At 43.2% G+C, this 15,747-nt stretch overlaps 1 protein-coding gene across 4 annotated transcripts; it reads left to right on the top strand.

The window, feature by feature from the left end:
- Positions 1-2,286: 2,286 nt before the first annotated feature.
- On the top strand, positions 2,287-15,691 carry stat4 (signal transducer and activator of transcription 4). Of its 4 annotated transcripts, none has more exons than XM_035604183.2 (24): positions 2,287-2,445; positions 2,638-2,766; positions 3,540-3,675; positions 7,539-7,637; positions 9,266-9,358; positions 9,432-9,510; positions 9,630-9,715; positions 9,837-9,988; positions 10,287-10,445; positions 10,929-11,021; positions 11,184-11,243; positions 11,402-11,419; positions 11,755-11,848; positions 12,108-12,152; positions 12,284-12,367; positions 12,458-12,556; positions 12,744-12,879; positions 12,956-13,008; positions 13,153-13,247; positions 13,879-14,015; positions 14,172-14,363; positions 14,468-14,513; positions 15,184-15,289; positions 15,418-15,691. In XM_035604183.2, exons 2-24 carry the CDS (start codon positions 2,639-2,641, stop codon positions 15,439-15,441), a joined length of 2,214 nt encoding a protein of 737 aa, XP_035460076.1. In that variant the 5' UTR covers positions 2,287-2,445; position 2,638; the 3' UTR covers positions 15,442-15,691. The 4 variants fall into 4 exon arrangements, with proteins under 4 accessions (XP_035460076.1, XP_035460078.1, XP_035460079.1 ...); XM_035604185.1 differs by having other exon boundaries at positions 12,111-12,152; XM_035604186.1 differs by having other exon boundaries at positions 11,758-11,848.
- Positions 15,692-15,747: the final 56 nt, after the last annotated feature.

The raw sequence follows: 15,747 nt of genomic DNA on the forward strand, positions 1-15,747 counted from the left end.
ACAGTTTTCGACTTTATTGTAGAAATAGTATTTCAACTTTATTGTCAACATTTCGACTTTATTCTCGAAACATTAATTAAATTTTAAAAATATTCCCCTTCTTTTTTTTCTTATTATGCCTGGCCCTGATAATCTTCAGTATGATCCCCATACCTTTTATTCAGTGGATATTTTTCACCAACAACAGGTTATTGACCCTTTATGACCACTTGAAAAGTTTACACTTCCGAGCCCATTTGATAATGATGTTTGACATTTATTCTAATAGCTGAAATCGCAGAGCTGACTGTAACAATATATCAAAGCAGCATTGAAGGGCCGTCCCACCTTGGATGGATCAGCACATGTCGGTGGTGCAGATGGATTCTAATGCTTAGTGAACGGACAACAAGATGCTGTGTGACAACTGACAGCACAGAGAGCGACGTAGATACTCGTGAGAAGTCTTTACACACATTTGACCGTGTGCCATAAACACATGGCGAAAGACTCCTGGAGATGGAATGAATAAGAAAACTGTCTTTATTCAGGGATGGATATTGAAATCTGGTATTAAACTTTGCCTCAAAGTTGAAGAAAAGGGCTACACTGGAAAAATTGTTCACCGTCCGGTTCTCTTCTCATCTGCTGTCAGCCTGGCACCTGACTCTCATCCCACCTGAGAAGTGTGAACAGGCCGGTTATACAGTAGGTCCTGTTTCCACACTGCGGACCTGCCTTCAAACGAAAACTAAAACCTTTAGTCAAGGGTTCCGTTTTAAGATTAGACATATTTTTACAGCCGTTGAGGGTTGCATCAGTAGTATCAGTAACATCTCAGCCTTGATGGTAAAGAGATATGAAATAAATCAAATCATAATAGCATCAAGTCAAATATAATTTGGCTCATCTGGCAGTTTATCACAACAACGAATATTGTGAGGAGTAAAAAGCAACACACAAACAGTCCAGTCGTCACCACAACTCTCCACTAGGTGGAGCTGGATCTCAGGAGTACCGAGTCAAATCATGATGAGTTTTCATTTTGTGATGAGTTTGACTTACAGTCACAATATTTTGATCGGGTGGTTTGCCAATCAAAATGCATTGACTGTTTTCACTGATGCATTTTTGTGTGTCACTTGTGTCCCAATTTTGTTTAGAATTAGAATATGTGAGTGGCACATTGATCTACAGTGTATTTTGTATTGCATTTATTCATTTACCTACAGCACCACCAGTGTCACGTGGCCTCCACCAAACGAAGTGTGCGATGTATACACAGTTTCCTGTTTCTTAGACCCCACTTCCATTTGCTGGCCACATGCAAGGTGACATTCACACACCCCACGAAAGAACAAACATATTATTTTGATTTCATCCCCTAGAATCAATGATGTGCCTCCTCTACTAAACATGGAGAGGCAGCTTTAAGTTTCTATGCTCCACGGACCTGGAACAAACTCCCAGCACTTCTTGTTCTGCACTGTAACTTTTATCACCTGTCTTATTCTACTTTTTATTTTCTCTTTTTAATTATTGTATTTTAATGTGCTTTTATGTGTTTCTTCCCAATGCTTTTAAAGTTTTATGTAAAGCACTTGGTTGTTGAAATATACTGTACAAATAAACTTGCCTTGCCTTACATGTGGTACTCTTAACATACGAATATAGTATATATTATATAATATCTGAATATAATCTCACATACAGTACTTTGGCAGTGAAAGTTGTCAGTTAATTCAGAACCTCTAGTTTTCCATCAGTTCATTACAGTGATGATTCTGCTCTTCAGTGTTGGTTAGCCAGCACAGGTCTACCGCCAACAATTAGAAATGTCAGATCTCTTAGCGATATAGTTTATTACAAGACTGTTGTATGTTTTGATTGTTATGACCCAAAAAAGGCCATCATTTCAACATATTGAATAGGGTCAATTATGAGAAAACGTCTTTCTTTTATTTCTTTGCTGATCACAATGCGCTCACTCAAAAGTTTTTATTTGGTTCTGTAAACTAATAATTAAGATTTATCAGATAATATTCTTTCCTCATGTTTACATATGGAAGAGTAATAGGGCCAGACATAAGAAGAAAAAATGAGGGGGAAGATTTAACTTTTTTTTTTAAATGAGGGGGCTACAATTTTGGACTTTATTGTTGAAATAGTATGCCTGGCCCGAATACTCTTCCATATGTACACAAACTAACTCTGTTGTTTAAACACAACCTGTTACTTACTTGTGAAGTCAAATACCACATAACGATCATGTGGTTACTGTTTCATTTCATATTCATGATTATCACACGCCTGTGAGTGTGTGTGTGTGTAACATGCCTATCTGAGAGTACAGCCTCTGAATGTCAATGAGGTCGCTTCCTGACACGTTGAAAAACGAAAGTCACAGAGAGAAACAGTCACGCATGGTGAGTGTGAGAGACTGAGAGCAGCGCAGGAACGTCTCAGGTAAGTAACACAGCCCTCAGCCACACATCTGATCACTTCAGTGGACGAGGATGTTTCTTCACGGACGATAGAATCAAAATGAGTGTTTTTTCTGGAGTAAAACTCTGGTAGTAACGGGCTGTGTGTGTGTGTGTGTGTGTGTGTGTGTGTGTGTGTGTGTGTGTGCGTGTGCGTGTGTGTGCGTGTGTGCAGCATGAGCCAGTGGAAGCAGATCCAGCAGCTGGAGATCGTACTCCTCGAACATGTGGACTATCTGTATGATGATAACTTCCCCATGGACATCCGTCAGGGCCTGGCCAGCTGGATCGAGTCTCAGGATTGGTGAGTCCCACTGCCTGATATTATTTTGTAATACAAAAGCAATCAACTTTTTAGTGTTAAAGAAAAAAAATCACATCTAGTGTGTCAGGGGGAAACAACCCAGTCTTACTACAACATCTGTAAGAAGGCAAAAGGCCAAAGGCTCCCGTTCACTGAGTGATTATTATGGTCTCTCATTTAATGCTGTTCAGTTTTCTGTATCAAATGTGATGTGAAAGGGGTTCGTTGCTCGTTGCCTAGGTTTCTCAGCATGCAACTGTACCTGTCATCAGCTTTGTTTCCAGCGTACGTCTAGTGTCAGTGATGAGCCAGTGATATTTGGTTTTCTTGTACTTTCCCTGTCCTGCAGCAGACAGACAGACAGACAGACAACATCACCCACTCACTGGGGATCATGGTGGAGCATTTAGCGGCTGAAGAGCCAGATGTTTCCCTCACATCCAATCAGATGTGACCTTTGAAGGCTGAATTATGGACTGTTGGGTGGACAGAAACAACAGTTTAGATCAGTTTTACTATAATGTACAGTATGTATCCTGACAGTGTAAATAGGAGACTGTCACAACTTAATACGTCTGTCTTTTATCTTGGCTTTGTTTCCTAAGAGAGCAACCAAAAGGGTGTTCAGTTGACTATCGTCACCTCTGATGATGAAGTTTTACAGTTGTATATCTGATCAGTGGCTGCCCAAAGGTTCATGTACTTGTACTGTGAGTAAACGTTAGTTGGACATCTTCTGGTAATCTCCCAAACATCCCGCCGTGTGCTCTCAGGGACACAGCAGCGAACGATGAGTCCTTGGCGACGGTTCTGTTCACCAACCTGCTGTCCCAGCTGGAGAGAGTGCGCTCGCAGGAGCAGAACTTCCTCCAAAGGCACAACATGAAGATCATACAACAACAGCTACAGGTGTGTCACTCGTCTTTCATCCCTCCATCCATCCCTCCATCCATCCCCCATCCATCCCTCCATCCATCCCTCCATCCATCCCCCATCCATCCCTCCATCCATCCCCCATCCATCCCTCCATCCATCCCTCCGTCCATCCCCCATCCATCCCTCCATCCATCCCCCATCCATCCCTCCATCCATCCCCCATCCATCCCTCCATCCATCCCTCCGTCCATCCCCCATCCATCCCTCCATCCATCCCCCATCCATCCCTCCATCCATCCCTCCATCCATCCCCCATCCATCCCTCCATCCATCCCCCATCCATCCCTCCATCCATCCCTCCGTCCATCCCCCATCCATCCCTCCATCCATCCCCCATCCATCCCTCCGTCCATCCCCCATCCATCCCTCCATCCATCCCCCATCCATCCCTCCATCCATCCCCCATCCATCCCTCCATCCATCCCTCCGTCCATCCCCCATCCATCCCTCCATCCATCCCCCATCCATCCCTCCACTTCCCACACGGCCAGATTGATTCTGACCAAAGTTTTTAAATTTTCTTTACTGCAACAATATTTAAGATCTGCCTTTGCAAGTAGCACAAGAGAATCATTTGTTTGCTTTACTTTTTTTCTTTTTTACCACACGTTGTGTTTTCCTCTTGTTTTTGTGGCATGGTGGTGTGGTGGTGAGCACCATCGCCTCACAGCAAGAAGGCTCTTGGTTTGAATCCTGGTTCGGACCAGCCAACCAACCAACCAGGGCCTTTCTGTGTGGAGCTTACATGTTCTCCCGTGTCTGGGTGGGTTCTCTCCGGGTTCTCCGGCTTCCTCCCACAGTCCAAACACATGCAGATTGGGGTTAAATTAACTGGAGGTTACCTGTTGGTGTGAATGTGAGGATGAATGTTTGTGTGTCTCTGTATGTGGCCCTGTGATTGGCTGGCGACCTGTCCAGGGGGAACCCCGCCTCCCGCCCAATGTCAGCTTGGATTGGCTCCCGCCCCCCGCGACCCTTAAAGGATGAAGCGGTAGATGATGTATTTTACTCTGTACTGTAATTATCTCGACGGGGATGAACAAATACTCGCAACACAAAAAACATTGAGAACAAATGATTGTCTCTTTTCTTATTGTTCATGATCACACAGTACCTCAGAAATGACACAGACAACTTTCACTACTGCATGCTCTGTATGAGAGGGCAGCGTGTCTCGACGGAAAGCTGTGGCTCATTTTACTAACACTTAACTGACACGTGCAGTTGTAGTGCAACGCAAAGGAAGAACCTCTGTCGTAGAAATACTAGCGAGAGTTTGGTCCGAGATGATGTATGTGTGGGAATAAGATAAGAATTACAAATTGCTCAATAATGTTTGCGTGTCTTTCCTCATCAGGGACGAACATTTCCACCGTGGTCATTTGTGACAGTCAATTTAAAACCTCTCGAATAAGCAGAAGTACTTTTGTGATCTGTGGAGTGTGTGTGTGTGTGTGTGTGTGTGTGTGTTTGTGTGTGTGTGTGTGTGTTTGTGTGTGTGTGTGTGTGTGTGTGTGTGTGTTTGTGTGTGTGTGTGTGTTTGTGTGTGTGTGTGTGTATGTGTGTGTGCGTGTGTGTGTGTGTGTGTGTGTGTGTGTGTGTGTGTGTGCTGGAGGTGACTGGGAAGTAGAATGTACTTCAGTCTGACAGTCAGTTGTAGTGTGTGTCTATTGTTTTGTGTTATTCTCTGTTACACGAGAGCAGCAGCGACTGTTGTCACTGTTGAGTGTCTCAAATGTCAAAGAAGTGAGTCAAGGCCAAGTACGTCACACAAAAGTAAAGGTGTCTGTCCTTTTACAAACCAGGATACTGGGTCAAAGTACAATATAAAAGTAGGCAGCTGACAAGCAGAAATACTTGCAGAGCGGGAGCTTGTGCTTCTTTTTTTTATTAATCGTCAAGTTGCGCAGTTGAGGGCGTTGGCTACACAACCGACTCTTCTCTTTCTGTAACAATATAATTATCTGGATGTAATCTCTCATGCGAGTGCAGAGGCAGGTCCGGGAGCTGTCACAGGATGTTTGGTTGAAGTCACAGCTCTCTGACGTCACAGCCCACAGCACACATTTGATTCTGGAAAAGACACAAACCTTTGCAGAACAAACCAGCGAGGCTTGTACCGCTGTTTCCTGTGTGTCTGAATGTGTGTGTGTGTGTGTGTCTGTGTGTGTGTGTGTGTGCCAAACTCAACACTTCTCGGAGGAAGGAGTTGAGTCGTGTGTGGTATTGATGGGCGGCTTGTGTGGCTTGTTGTCCTTGTAGTGATGTGTGAAGTTTGTATCTTCGGTTTATTCTACACGAGAAATTTGAACAAACGTCCTTTTGTACGTCTCATCACTCAGATTTGAGCGGAATCGTTCTTGGGAGAGAAAACCCCCTCTGCTGCTTACATTTGTGTTTGACCTTCACTGATCCTGAGGAGAACCAGCAAAGGAAGTGTCGGCATCCTGTCTGTTGGTTTCACTGACAAGTGACCTGGGATGTGGACTGCAGTCAGAGATGAGCACCAAAACATGTTTTTCATGCAGGTCAAGGAAGTGAGAGAAAACAGAGAAGTGAGCTTATGATTAGTATCTTTAGGAACATTCATCTAATGTGCGACTGTCCTTTGCCAAATGGTTCGCTTGTGGCTGTGATGAAAGTCAGCGTGTAGGTGTGTTGATGCGTCCTCAGTCGTGATGCCGGCAGTGATGCTGATGCCTGACAACTTCGTCACAGCTGGAGGCGGCAGTACAAGATTCCTCTAACCACAGCAGAATTGTTCATACCTTTCTGAGAAGGTTTTTGAATGAGCCAATGGGGCAAAACAACACCACAGCATGAGAATCACCAGGGAAAGTTTGGGGCCGCTCCATATTTACTGTACATGCACTGACGGGATATAAAACTAAAAATGAACTTGTGTTTCTGTTGTTCCATTGTTGTTGTCAAAGATCCTGTGCTCTAGATATATTCTGAGCTGTCGTGGTCACATCGACCTTTGTGTGTGTGCATTGAATGAACTCTGTCCGCTCGACGTATAAAACAGCACAAATTAAAGGTCTGGGGAATTCAGGGGAAGAAGAAGTGGACTGTGAACCAGTGGTGTAATGTGGCAACATCAATAGAAATATACTGTAGAATCCAGCGTGTTTTTGAGTTTGACCCACAGGAACTAAAGGTGTCATCATGGGCCTCATTTGATTAAGTTCTCTCATTCTTTTCAAGGAATCTTTCAAATTGTATTGGTTATCAGGCTGATCATCATTAACAAGAGTGTGGTCCTAAATTAAAATAGAACCAGATGACACAAACCCAAAATCAGCAGCAAAATACCAAACTCCATATTAAAAAAACCATCAATCTTTAAGATACACAGTCATTCATGTCAGGAATGAAGTGTTTTTACCTTTAAAACAAGTCTTTTTTAATTATTTCACATAGCGGCAAAAGACCTCATCATTATTTCGTTCGTGCATCTCGGCCTTTTATTAAGGAGGGCCACACCCTCCAAATGTTTTCCAAAACTCAAATGAACGTTATGGCTCCAGGCTATAACGCATTGGGAAGGTGATTGTGCTCCAAGTACCTGTGCACACCTTTGACTTTTCTATTTACTTACTCACAATGACTGGAGTGTTGTCCTCGTATTTCTTGCTGGAATCACGTCGAGCCTCATTCCTTCGCTGACTCAGAACCTGAAAGCACTTCCAGTGAAAAACGTAGGTCTCTGAGAGGAGCCACCATGACAGATCTCTGTGAGCACTGTCTTTGTTTATTTATTCTATCTTTATTGCTCAGCTGTTTTTGTAACTTGGGATATGTGTGTGTGTGTGTGTGTGTGTGTGTGTCCACAGGTGAAATACACGACCCACCCAGCTGTCATGGCCAGGGTTATCTCCACCTGCCTCAGGGAGGAGCGTCGTATCCTCTCCAGTGCCTGCATGCAGGAACAGGTTTGTCACCGACTCCCTCAGTGGGAAAGTCCCTCTGCCTCATTAATACCAACTGCTGCCGGTAAATCAGTGCCACTACCGGGACGACGCACCACCACATTCCCAGTCACTTCAATTTATTCCCGAGAAACCAACGATGATGGATAATGTGTGTAATGGAAAAAGACTTTGACGGTACCTGTCACTTACGGTAACTGCTCAAGTGCTGCAATAACCATAAACCAGATAATGGTAATTCATTTTTTGCAGCACTGTTCCAGCAGAGGCTGCGATAGAATGCTTATAAAACAGAATTCATATTAGCTGACAACAGTACAGAGACATTTTTATGACATCTAATTGTTTAATATCGTCATGGATGTGTTAGTCAGATAGTATGAAACTTTTAAACTTTATACTTACAATGGACCACGTGACCACGTCACCCAGAGAATGATCGTCCAACTCTCTCAGCATCTTTTAGCTCAGTGTTTTGGGTTTTTTCCGACCTGCGAGGTTCCTGTCCTGGAGGACTCTTGTTGCTTCGCTGGTGAACATACTGTGTGGAACATTGACGGCTGAAGAGTCAGATGTTTTCCTCAGGAGTCGGTAGAGACTGAAAGTACCCCCGACAGAGCGCTTATTGCACTGAGGTTTACCAGGTGGCAAATGTTTCCAACTGTAATAATGGAGCAAAACTGTCTTTGTCTCTGATGAACTCAAATCGCCAAACTACAACCAGATGAACAGTAACTGCAGGTTTATGACTAATTACAATAATAATCTCAATAATCTCGTTAAATCAAAACTAAGAGGATTGGGAGGAAAAAGATTAGAGCATTTTCGAGTTGGCTAACAGACAACGGATGAACTCTGATATTAGAAAAATGATATGTCCTCCGTTTCATATTCCATTAACTAATGTGTTAAATCATAGAGTAACCATCTTTTGCAGTGGCATCGTTCAGTGCAGTGTATTTACAACAACACTCATTCTGACAAAAATTGGATGGATTACTAAAGATGTGGCACATTCATGGTCCTCAGAGGATTCATTCTAATAATTGTAGATCCTCTGACGTGTGACCACGAGCCGTCGTCAGGTCAAAGTTTCAGCTAGTCCAATACTTTTTGGTCTGTGACAAAATTGTAAAACAACATTGCCATCAACCTCAGCTGTACTTTGTATTTGGTGCTAATAATCAAATGTTAGACTGCTCACATGCTAACATGCTAAACAAAGGTGATGAATATTGCAAAGATAACCTGCCAAACATCAGCATGGTGTGATTTTGCATTACGCATGTTAGCTTGCCAGTGTTCGCATTTACCTGTCATGGCACCTTTCATTTTCATATACAAGATTCATTCTTTAATATCAAGAACAGGTACCAGTGAAAAATGTGGCTATTATTTTTGAATCAGATCACCTTTTTTTTGTATTAGGTGTTTTAGCTCTTCACTTTGTGTTCACTGGTTGTCAGTAAGTATTAAATTAGTTGTGTCATCATTCCATTATAAAGCATAAAAATGACAGACTGAAAGAAAGATAACGGTTCACAAAATTGTTGATATTCATGTTTTTAAAAATACAGTTAGTGAATTAATAGCAAATAGAAATATGACTAAAAAGGAACATTCCTCAACAGGGTCCACTGGAGAAGTCGTTACAGAATTCTGTGGCCTTTGAGAGGCAGAAGAGCATGGACAACAGAGTCGGGGTCATCAGGGGCAGCGTGCAGGTAACTGAAACATTTCAAAACAAAGTCACCCGATGATATGAATTTTTAAAAAACTGCATTTGTCTTTGTCTAGTTGATGGACCAGATTGTGAAATACATTGAGGACGTGCAGGACGACTTTGATTTCCGTTACAAGAGGCTACAGTCTCTGGGTGAGCGCTGCTATAAGATGTGCACACTTGTGATAATGTAAAACAGTTTGAAAAACACTGCACAGCCTGTGACGCTCAAGAACGTCCTCTAAACTGTATATTTGGGGTTTGTGTGGCAGAATCGTCAGATGGGAACTCTGAGATGATGAAACAGGAAGTAACCAGACTACAGGACATGCTTAACAGGCTGGACTTCAAAAGGAAGGTATGCATTAGTATAGTATTAGTAATAGTATCTGACATGTGAGGGCAAATGATGCTTCCAGTGGCTAAGACGCTAGGAGCTCTGGACAAACCATCCCCGTTGTTCTTCACACTCCTGTTAGGAGATCCTGTCGAAGATGGATGTGGTGGTCAAGGAGATTGACGACCTGATGACCTCTCAGCTCAACCCTGAGCTGCAGGACTGGAAGCGCCGGCAGCAGATCGCCGCCATAGGTGGTCCCCTGCTCACTGGCCTGGACCAGCTGCAGAGTTGGTAATGAGCATCCCCGAATGTCATCTGACATCTCTCCATTCATGAGGATCTTTTTATGTAATTCAGTTACACGATCAAACGTGCATATGTAGGTAACATACATTACACACATGCATACAGAATATCCAGAACACGTAGACATGCATTGCTTTGCATTTTAGGAGCATTAAATTAAATTAAATAAAAAAAACAAGAATGTGACTTCTCACCCACAATGGCGGAGACCAGATCAGTCTCACGTAATATACACACATGTATATCAAACGTCTCCCTCATCGTCTCACCTGTCCCCTCTCAGGTTCACCCTGACGGCCCAGAGTCTCTTCCAGATCAAGCGTCAGCTGGACAAACTGGGGGAGCTGGTTGTGAAGGTCACGTATGAGAGTGACCCCATCCCGCTGCAAAAACCTCAGATGGAGGACCGAGTTAAATGCCTCATCTATCACCTCATCAAGAGGTACTGTGAACACCACACAGCACAGGCAATGAAACACACCAACGGTATGGACATGAACTTGAAAAAAAGTCCACAGCACCACATGATGGACCTCCTTTTATTTCCCAGTGTTTGGTGGTTTGAGCATGACTATTCTGATCTCCAACAATGTTATTTTGTTTCCATTTTCCTTTGAGAGTGTCAAATGAAGCATGTTTCCTTTTCCAACATCATCATCTAATAGCACCTGAGGGGAAGTCAGCATTTTCTTAGAGTTTGTCAGTGACTATAGATGATGGTTTTATTCATACACAGAGGGCTCAGTGCCAACATGTATAAACGAGGTGCATGACTTCCACCTTTACTTACAGCGCTGGCAGCTGCTCTATATAGAAAGGTGCCAAACAGTAGAGGACAAACACAAGCCACTGTGGCTTCAATACGCTCTCTGCGGCATGAGTGCAGTGGACGTGATGAAACTGTGTTAACTGTTTTTGTCCTCAGCTCCTTTGTGGTGGAGAAGCAGCCATGCATGCCCACACACCCACAGAAACCCCTCATCATCAAGACTGGAGTACAGTTCACCACCAAAGTCAGGTATCCTTCTGTCACCTGATGTGCTGCCATGATTTTCTGCTATACGTGCCCATATTATCAGTCGTCGGTTCAATATGTTAGTGTTTTCATTTGTATCTGCTTTATGCTATTGCTGGGTGAATAATAAATAGTAACATTTATTCACTTCCTGATTACTCCTAGACTCCTGGTCAAACTCCCAGAAGTGGATTATCAGCTGAAAGTTAAAACAACATTTGACAAGTGAGATTTTCATGTTTACAGTCTTGTGACAATATATAAATATAAGCGTGTATATAACTCTGTATTATCATATCTATCCATCTATCTGTAATGTAAAAGTCACATCCTGCAGATGGATTTGTCTCAGCACTGATCTTTTCATTTTTGTGTGTCTGTAGGGACCTCCCCCCTGGAGTGTGAGTACACCACAACCTCGAAACAGGATGTACTGCTGGTGTTCAACTTTAGCACAGATAGAAGCAGCGCAGAATTAAAATAGAAGGTTTGAAGAACAAGGCCAACAGTATTCTACACCAAATTATTGTTAAGGAAATATCACTTCATCACCTCTAGAAATTGGTTAGCTCCAAGCTGCCTCGACCGGAGGGAAATGGAAGCTCTGTACCATCCAAAAATCTTTCAGCCACTGTTTCCTTCAATGGATCAATACAACCTGCCGCATATTTACAAATGAGTTTCGTCAAATGTGTGAGGCTATTCTGTTTTACCTCCTTCTTCTTTTTCTCCTCAGAAGTCGACAGTTTTTCATCCCGACCAACAACACTAAGGTTATGGACATCGAGGACTACTCCAATGGCTGCCTCTCGGTGGAGTTCAGACACCTGGTGAGACCGATTGTATTCATGCTCATGTGTCATTTATGGTTGGGAAGAAAACAACACCTGGGAAGTGCACATAAGCAGTCCAGCAGTTTTTCTCCCACAACATCATGAAGTCATTGTATTAACTCCCTGAGTCCATACTTGAGTTTTCGACTCAATCCAGCATCACATACATTTGGATCTGGTGCAAAACATGAATTACTTTGTCAGTGGGGCGAGTTGTTGAAGTTGAGCCGACTGACATTGAGTTTGTATCTCACAGCAGTTGAAAGAGAAGAAATATATCAATGGCACAAAGGGGAGTGAGGTAAGACCATCGACGTACCGGCAAAGTATCACCTGTGCTGGTGACCCATGTTACATTTTCAGTAAGAAATCATAAAAAGCAATGACAAATCTTTATAGTGTTAAACCCGTCGTACCGCGTGTGTCCTGCAGGGTCTGCTCTCTGTGACGGAGGAACTTCACTCTCTCAGTTTCGAGGCTTGCTTCACGCTGCAGGGCCTCACCATTGACCTGGAGGTCAGTGGCAGTGTAGATTTGACTCGCTGTTTCGCCGTTGTCTTGCTGCAGCAGCAACTTTTGCCTAACGGTGTATGTGAACTGTTTCAGACGTGTTCCCTGCCTCTGGTGGTCATCTCCAACGTGAGCCAGCTGCCCGGAGGCTGGGCCTCAGTCATGTGGTATAACCTTCTGACGAATGAGCCCAGGGTGAGCCAACACACTCTGACAATAAGTGCTTTCAAAAAAAAAGTTACCAGTTTATAGAACAGGTACATCGAGCTAAAGCTGAGCCAATACAATAGTTTTAGCGGGACATCATTCCAACTTTATGGTCACTTTTGAAGCTGGACACTTCCACATCATCACTTCCCTTCTCCTTCCTATTCCTTCACAGAACTTAGCGTTCTTTGGAAACCCCCCTCGGGCCAGCTGGAGCCAGCTCTCTGAGGTCCTGAGCTGGCAGTTCTCCACCTTGGCCAGCCGGGGCCTCAACAAGGAGCAGCTCACCATGCTGGGAGAAAAGCTCCTCGGTATGTTTACCCTTGATTTTTGGAATAACTGCACCTGGGTTAAGTCACTCATGTTGTCTACTGTATCTTCATGTAGGTCAGCATGTCTCCTGCAGTGACTATCAAGTGTCCTGGTCCAAGTTCTCCAAGGTAAGTACTGAATCTGATGCCATCTAGTGGTTGATTGAAGACATGTTCTGTTGCCCCATGGTGCGTTGTGTTCATATTGTTCATGATTCATATCTACATCACACATATAATTTGGTGTTTATCAATGTGTCGCACGTCTTCAAGGAGAATAATCCAGGGAAGCCCTTCAGCTTCTGGATGTGGCTGGACTCCATCCTCGAGCTCATCAAGAAACACTTGCTGCCAGTTTGGAATGAGAAGTAAGCCACTGACCTCCACCCCCTCCAGCTGTCCCAGTAACACGTTACTCTGAAATCACAGCAGTCTCCGGCAGTTGGTTCTAGTTGATCCCTGTAGCAGACAGACAGACAGGAGTGTGGTGTCAGTTTCCTCAGCTTTATTCTCAGTGAGAAAAGGAAAAGCCTTACGTTCCAAAGTGTTGAACTATTCCTTTAAAACTCAGTCTGTGTTGACAGGACGTGTCCTTTCCGTTACAGGTTGCAGAACCATCCTGAAAAAGTTGCTTCCAATCCAAAGTAGTGGCATGTTAAATAAAAGGAAAATGTTGTCATTATGTGTCTTCCTGTCCCCTCAATTTGAACAAGGTTAAATTAGTTAAGTGTATATGACACAGGACTCCTTTTAGACGTGAGGCATCTCATGGAGTCAGTCACTAACTGATCAGTCCATCTACACATCGACACACACTCACGAAATGGCAGCTGTCATTCTACTATTCTAGCCTCAAAGTGTTAAAATTGCAGCAGCTGTTACTTTCATTGAATTGTTTTTTTCCTGAACATTAGAGCATGTCAACCTTTTCAAGTGGTAACACAAATTTAAAGTATGAACCTGAATAATATGTCTCCTTTAATTTGCCTTTCATTTTAGCTACATCATGGGTTTTGTGAGTAAAGAGATGGAGCGCACTCTGCTGAAGGACAGACAGCCGGGCACCTTCCTCCTGCGCTTCAGTGAGAGCCACCTCGGAGGAATCACGTTTACCTGGGTGGAGCACAGTGACAATGGTGAGGTCTCTTTCAAATAAGCTGCTTCCACCAAGACTTCTTTTATTGTTTTATTTTATTATCCCTTATATCAATGTGGAACCGAATTAAAGACAGATAATTAAGAGGTTTTAGTGTACTGTCTCTAATGCCATGCTCTGTAACATTTCACAATAGGAGATGTGAAGTTCAACTCTGTGGAGCCATACACTAAAAACCGACTTAGCGCTCTGCCGTTTGCCGACATCATACGGGACTATAAAGTGATCTCAGACGGGTTTGTCCCAGAGAACCCACTCAAGTTCCTCTACCCCGACATCCCCAAAGACGAGGCCTTCGGTCGGCTTTACAACAGTCAGCCCAGCAAAGGCAGGAGGGCACATCTTCACTGAGAGTTCATGTTTTTTCTTTATTGTCCGACTAGGTTGTGGACAACGACACTAATGTCTCTCATGTCTCTGTTCAATCTTCAGTCCATCCATACATACCATCCACCCTGATCCCCATCTCGGAATTACGGTGAGTTTATTATATTATAGAGTATCCATGCTTGGCTGACAGTGGACCGAATTTGAACCATTTTGAAAAAACAATTGTGTACTTTTTAATCATAATTTTATTCTGACTTATCATTTTTGGTCCAACGTTGGGGAGTAAATGAGTAATTCATTGATGTGGTGGAAATCTTGATTTCCTCGAGAAATGAACAAATAATCATTCAAACATAACAAGTTAGTCTACAAGTCATATTTAATTGAATCAAAGTCAAGAGAACAACAGAGTCTGTTCAGCTGGTTCAGAGGTCGGACCCAGATCACACGGAAAAGACATCTTCAGTAGCCAGGCCACGGCGGCCGGGTCAACAAGAATGGTGGTCCTATCATCTCTCTGAATCCGTCTTCCTGGCCCAAATGTCTTACTACCCCTAATAAACCAGCTGTTCATTAACCCCTTCCCTCATCTGCTTTTCTACCCCAGGCTCAGCTAATTATTACCTCTCGTAGACAGTCTTTCCCACATACCAGAAACACAATTTAAACAGAGTATGTGTTAATACATGATTATATGAGAAATTGACACCACAATTGATTTTGGCACAATGTCTGTGCTGTCACTGCAACCCAAAGCATGATACAATACAGTGTATGAGTTTCTCCCCCTCACTTGTATCATTTCCTTCATGTCCCAGCTCTAAGGTCAACACCTCATCAGCTCCCTGTCAGTCTCCTGAGCCCCCGATGACCCCTGGAGAGTTCGACATGCTCAACGAGCAACTGTGCTTCGACATTGACTCCGTAAGTTTGGGTGGACTGAACCACTTTGGTTTTAAAGGATAATATAGGCAATATTGTCTTTTCTCTTATTGTAAATAAATCTCATTCAAATCAGTGCTGCTGATGATGTTCTTCTTTTGCCTTCACAGATGAGTTCTCCATATTCCGAGTAAAGCGAGAGGACATGCTCATCGACTTCTGGATTACCATGAAACAGTTTGTTGTGTTCCAGGATGTTTCTGTGGTGGAATTGGATTCATTACATGTGCTGTTGTATGTTGTTGTTGTTGTTTTTTAACATTCATAATTGTCATTGTGGTTTTGCTGTAGATTCGTAACAACCTGGTTTTTCAGTTTATTATATTTTAACAATTGAATGAGTTTCTATTAAGCCCTCTTTGTAAATAAATACATTTGAATGTATCACAGGCATCCCTGTCTTTACTTGATTGTGAGTGGTGCAGTGGAAGTCTGTGCAC

Source organism: Scophthalmus maximus, chromosome 14 (genome assembly GCF_022379125.1).
Source record: "Scophthalmus maximus strain ysfricsl-2021 chromosome 14, ASM2237912v1, whole genome shotgun sequence".
NCBI lineage: Eukaryota > Metazoa > Chordata > Actinopteri > Pleuronectiformes > Scophthalmidae > Scophthalmus > Scophthalmus maximus.

Excerpts from the sequence above, each read along its gene's own strand:
- stat4 (XM_035604183.2), top strand. The coding sequence starts at position 2,639 with ATGAGCCAGTGGAAGCAGATCCAGCAGCTGGAGATCGTACTCCTCGAA. Across the intron at positions 11,022-11,183 it reads CAGTTCACCACCAAAGTCAG|ACTCCTGGTCAAACTCCCAG; the intron begins GTATCCTTCTGT and ends GATTACTCCTAG. Across the intron at positions 14,514-15,183 it reads ATCCCCATCTCGGAATTACG|CTCTAAGGTCAACACCTCAT; the intron begins GTGAGTTTATTA and ends TTCATGTCCCAG.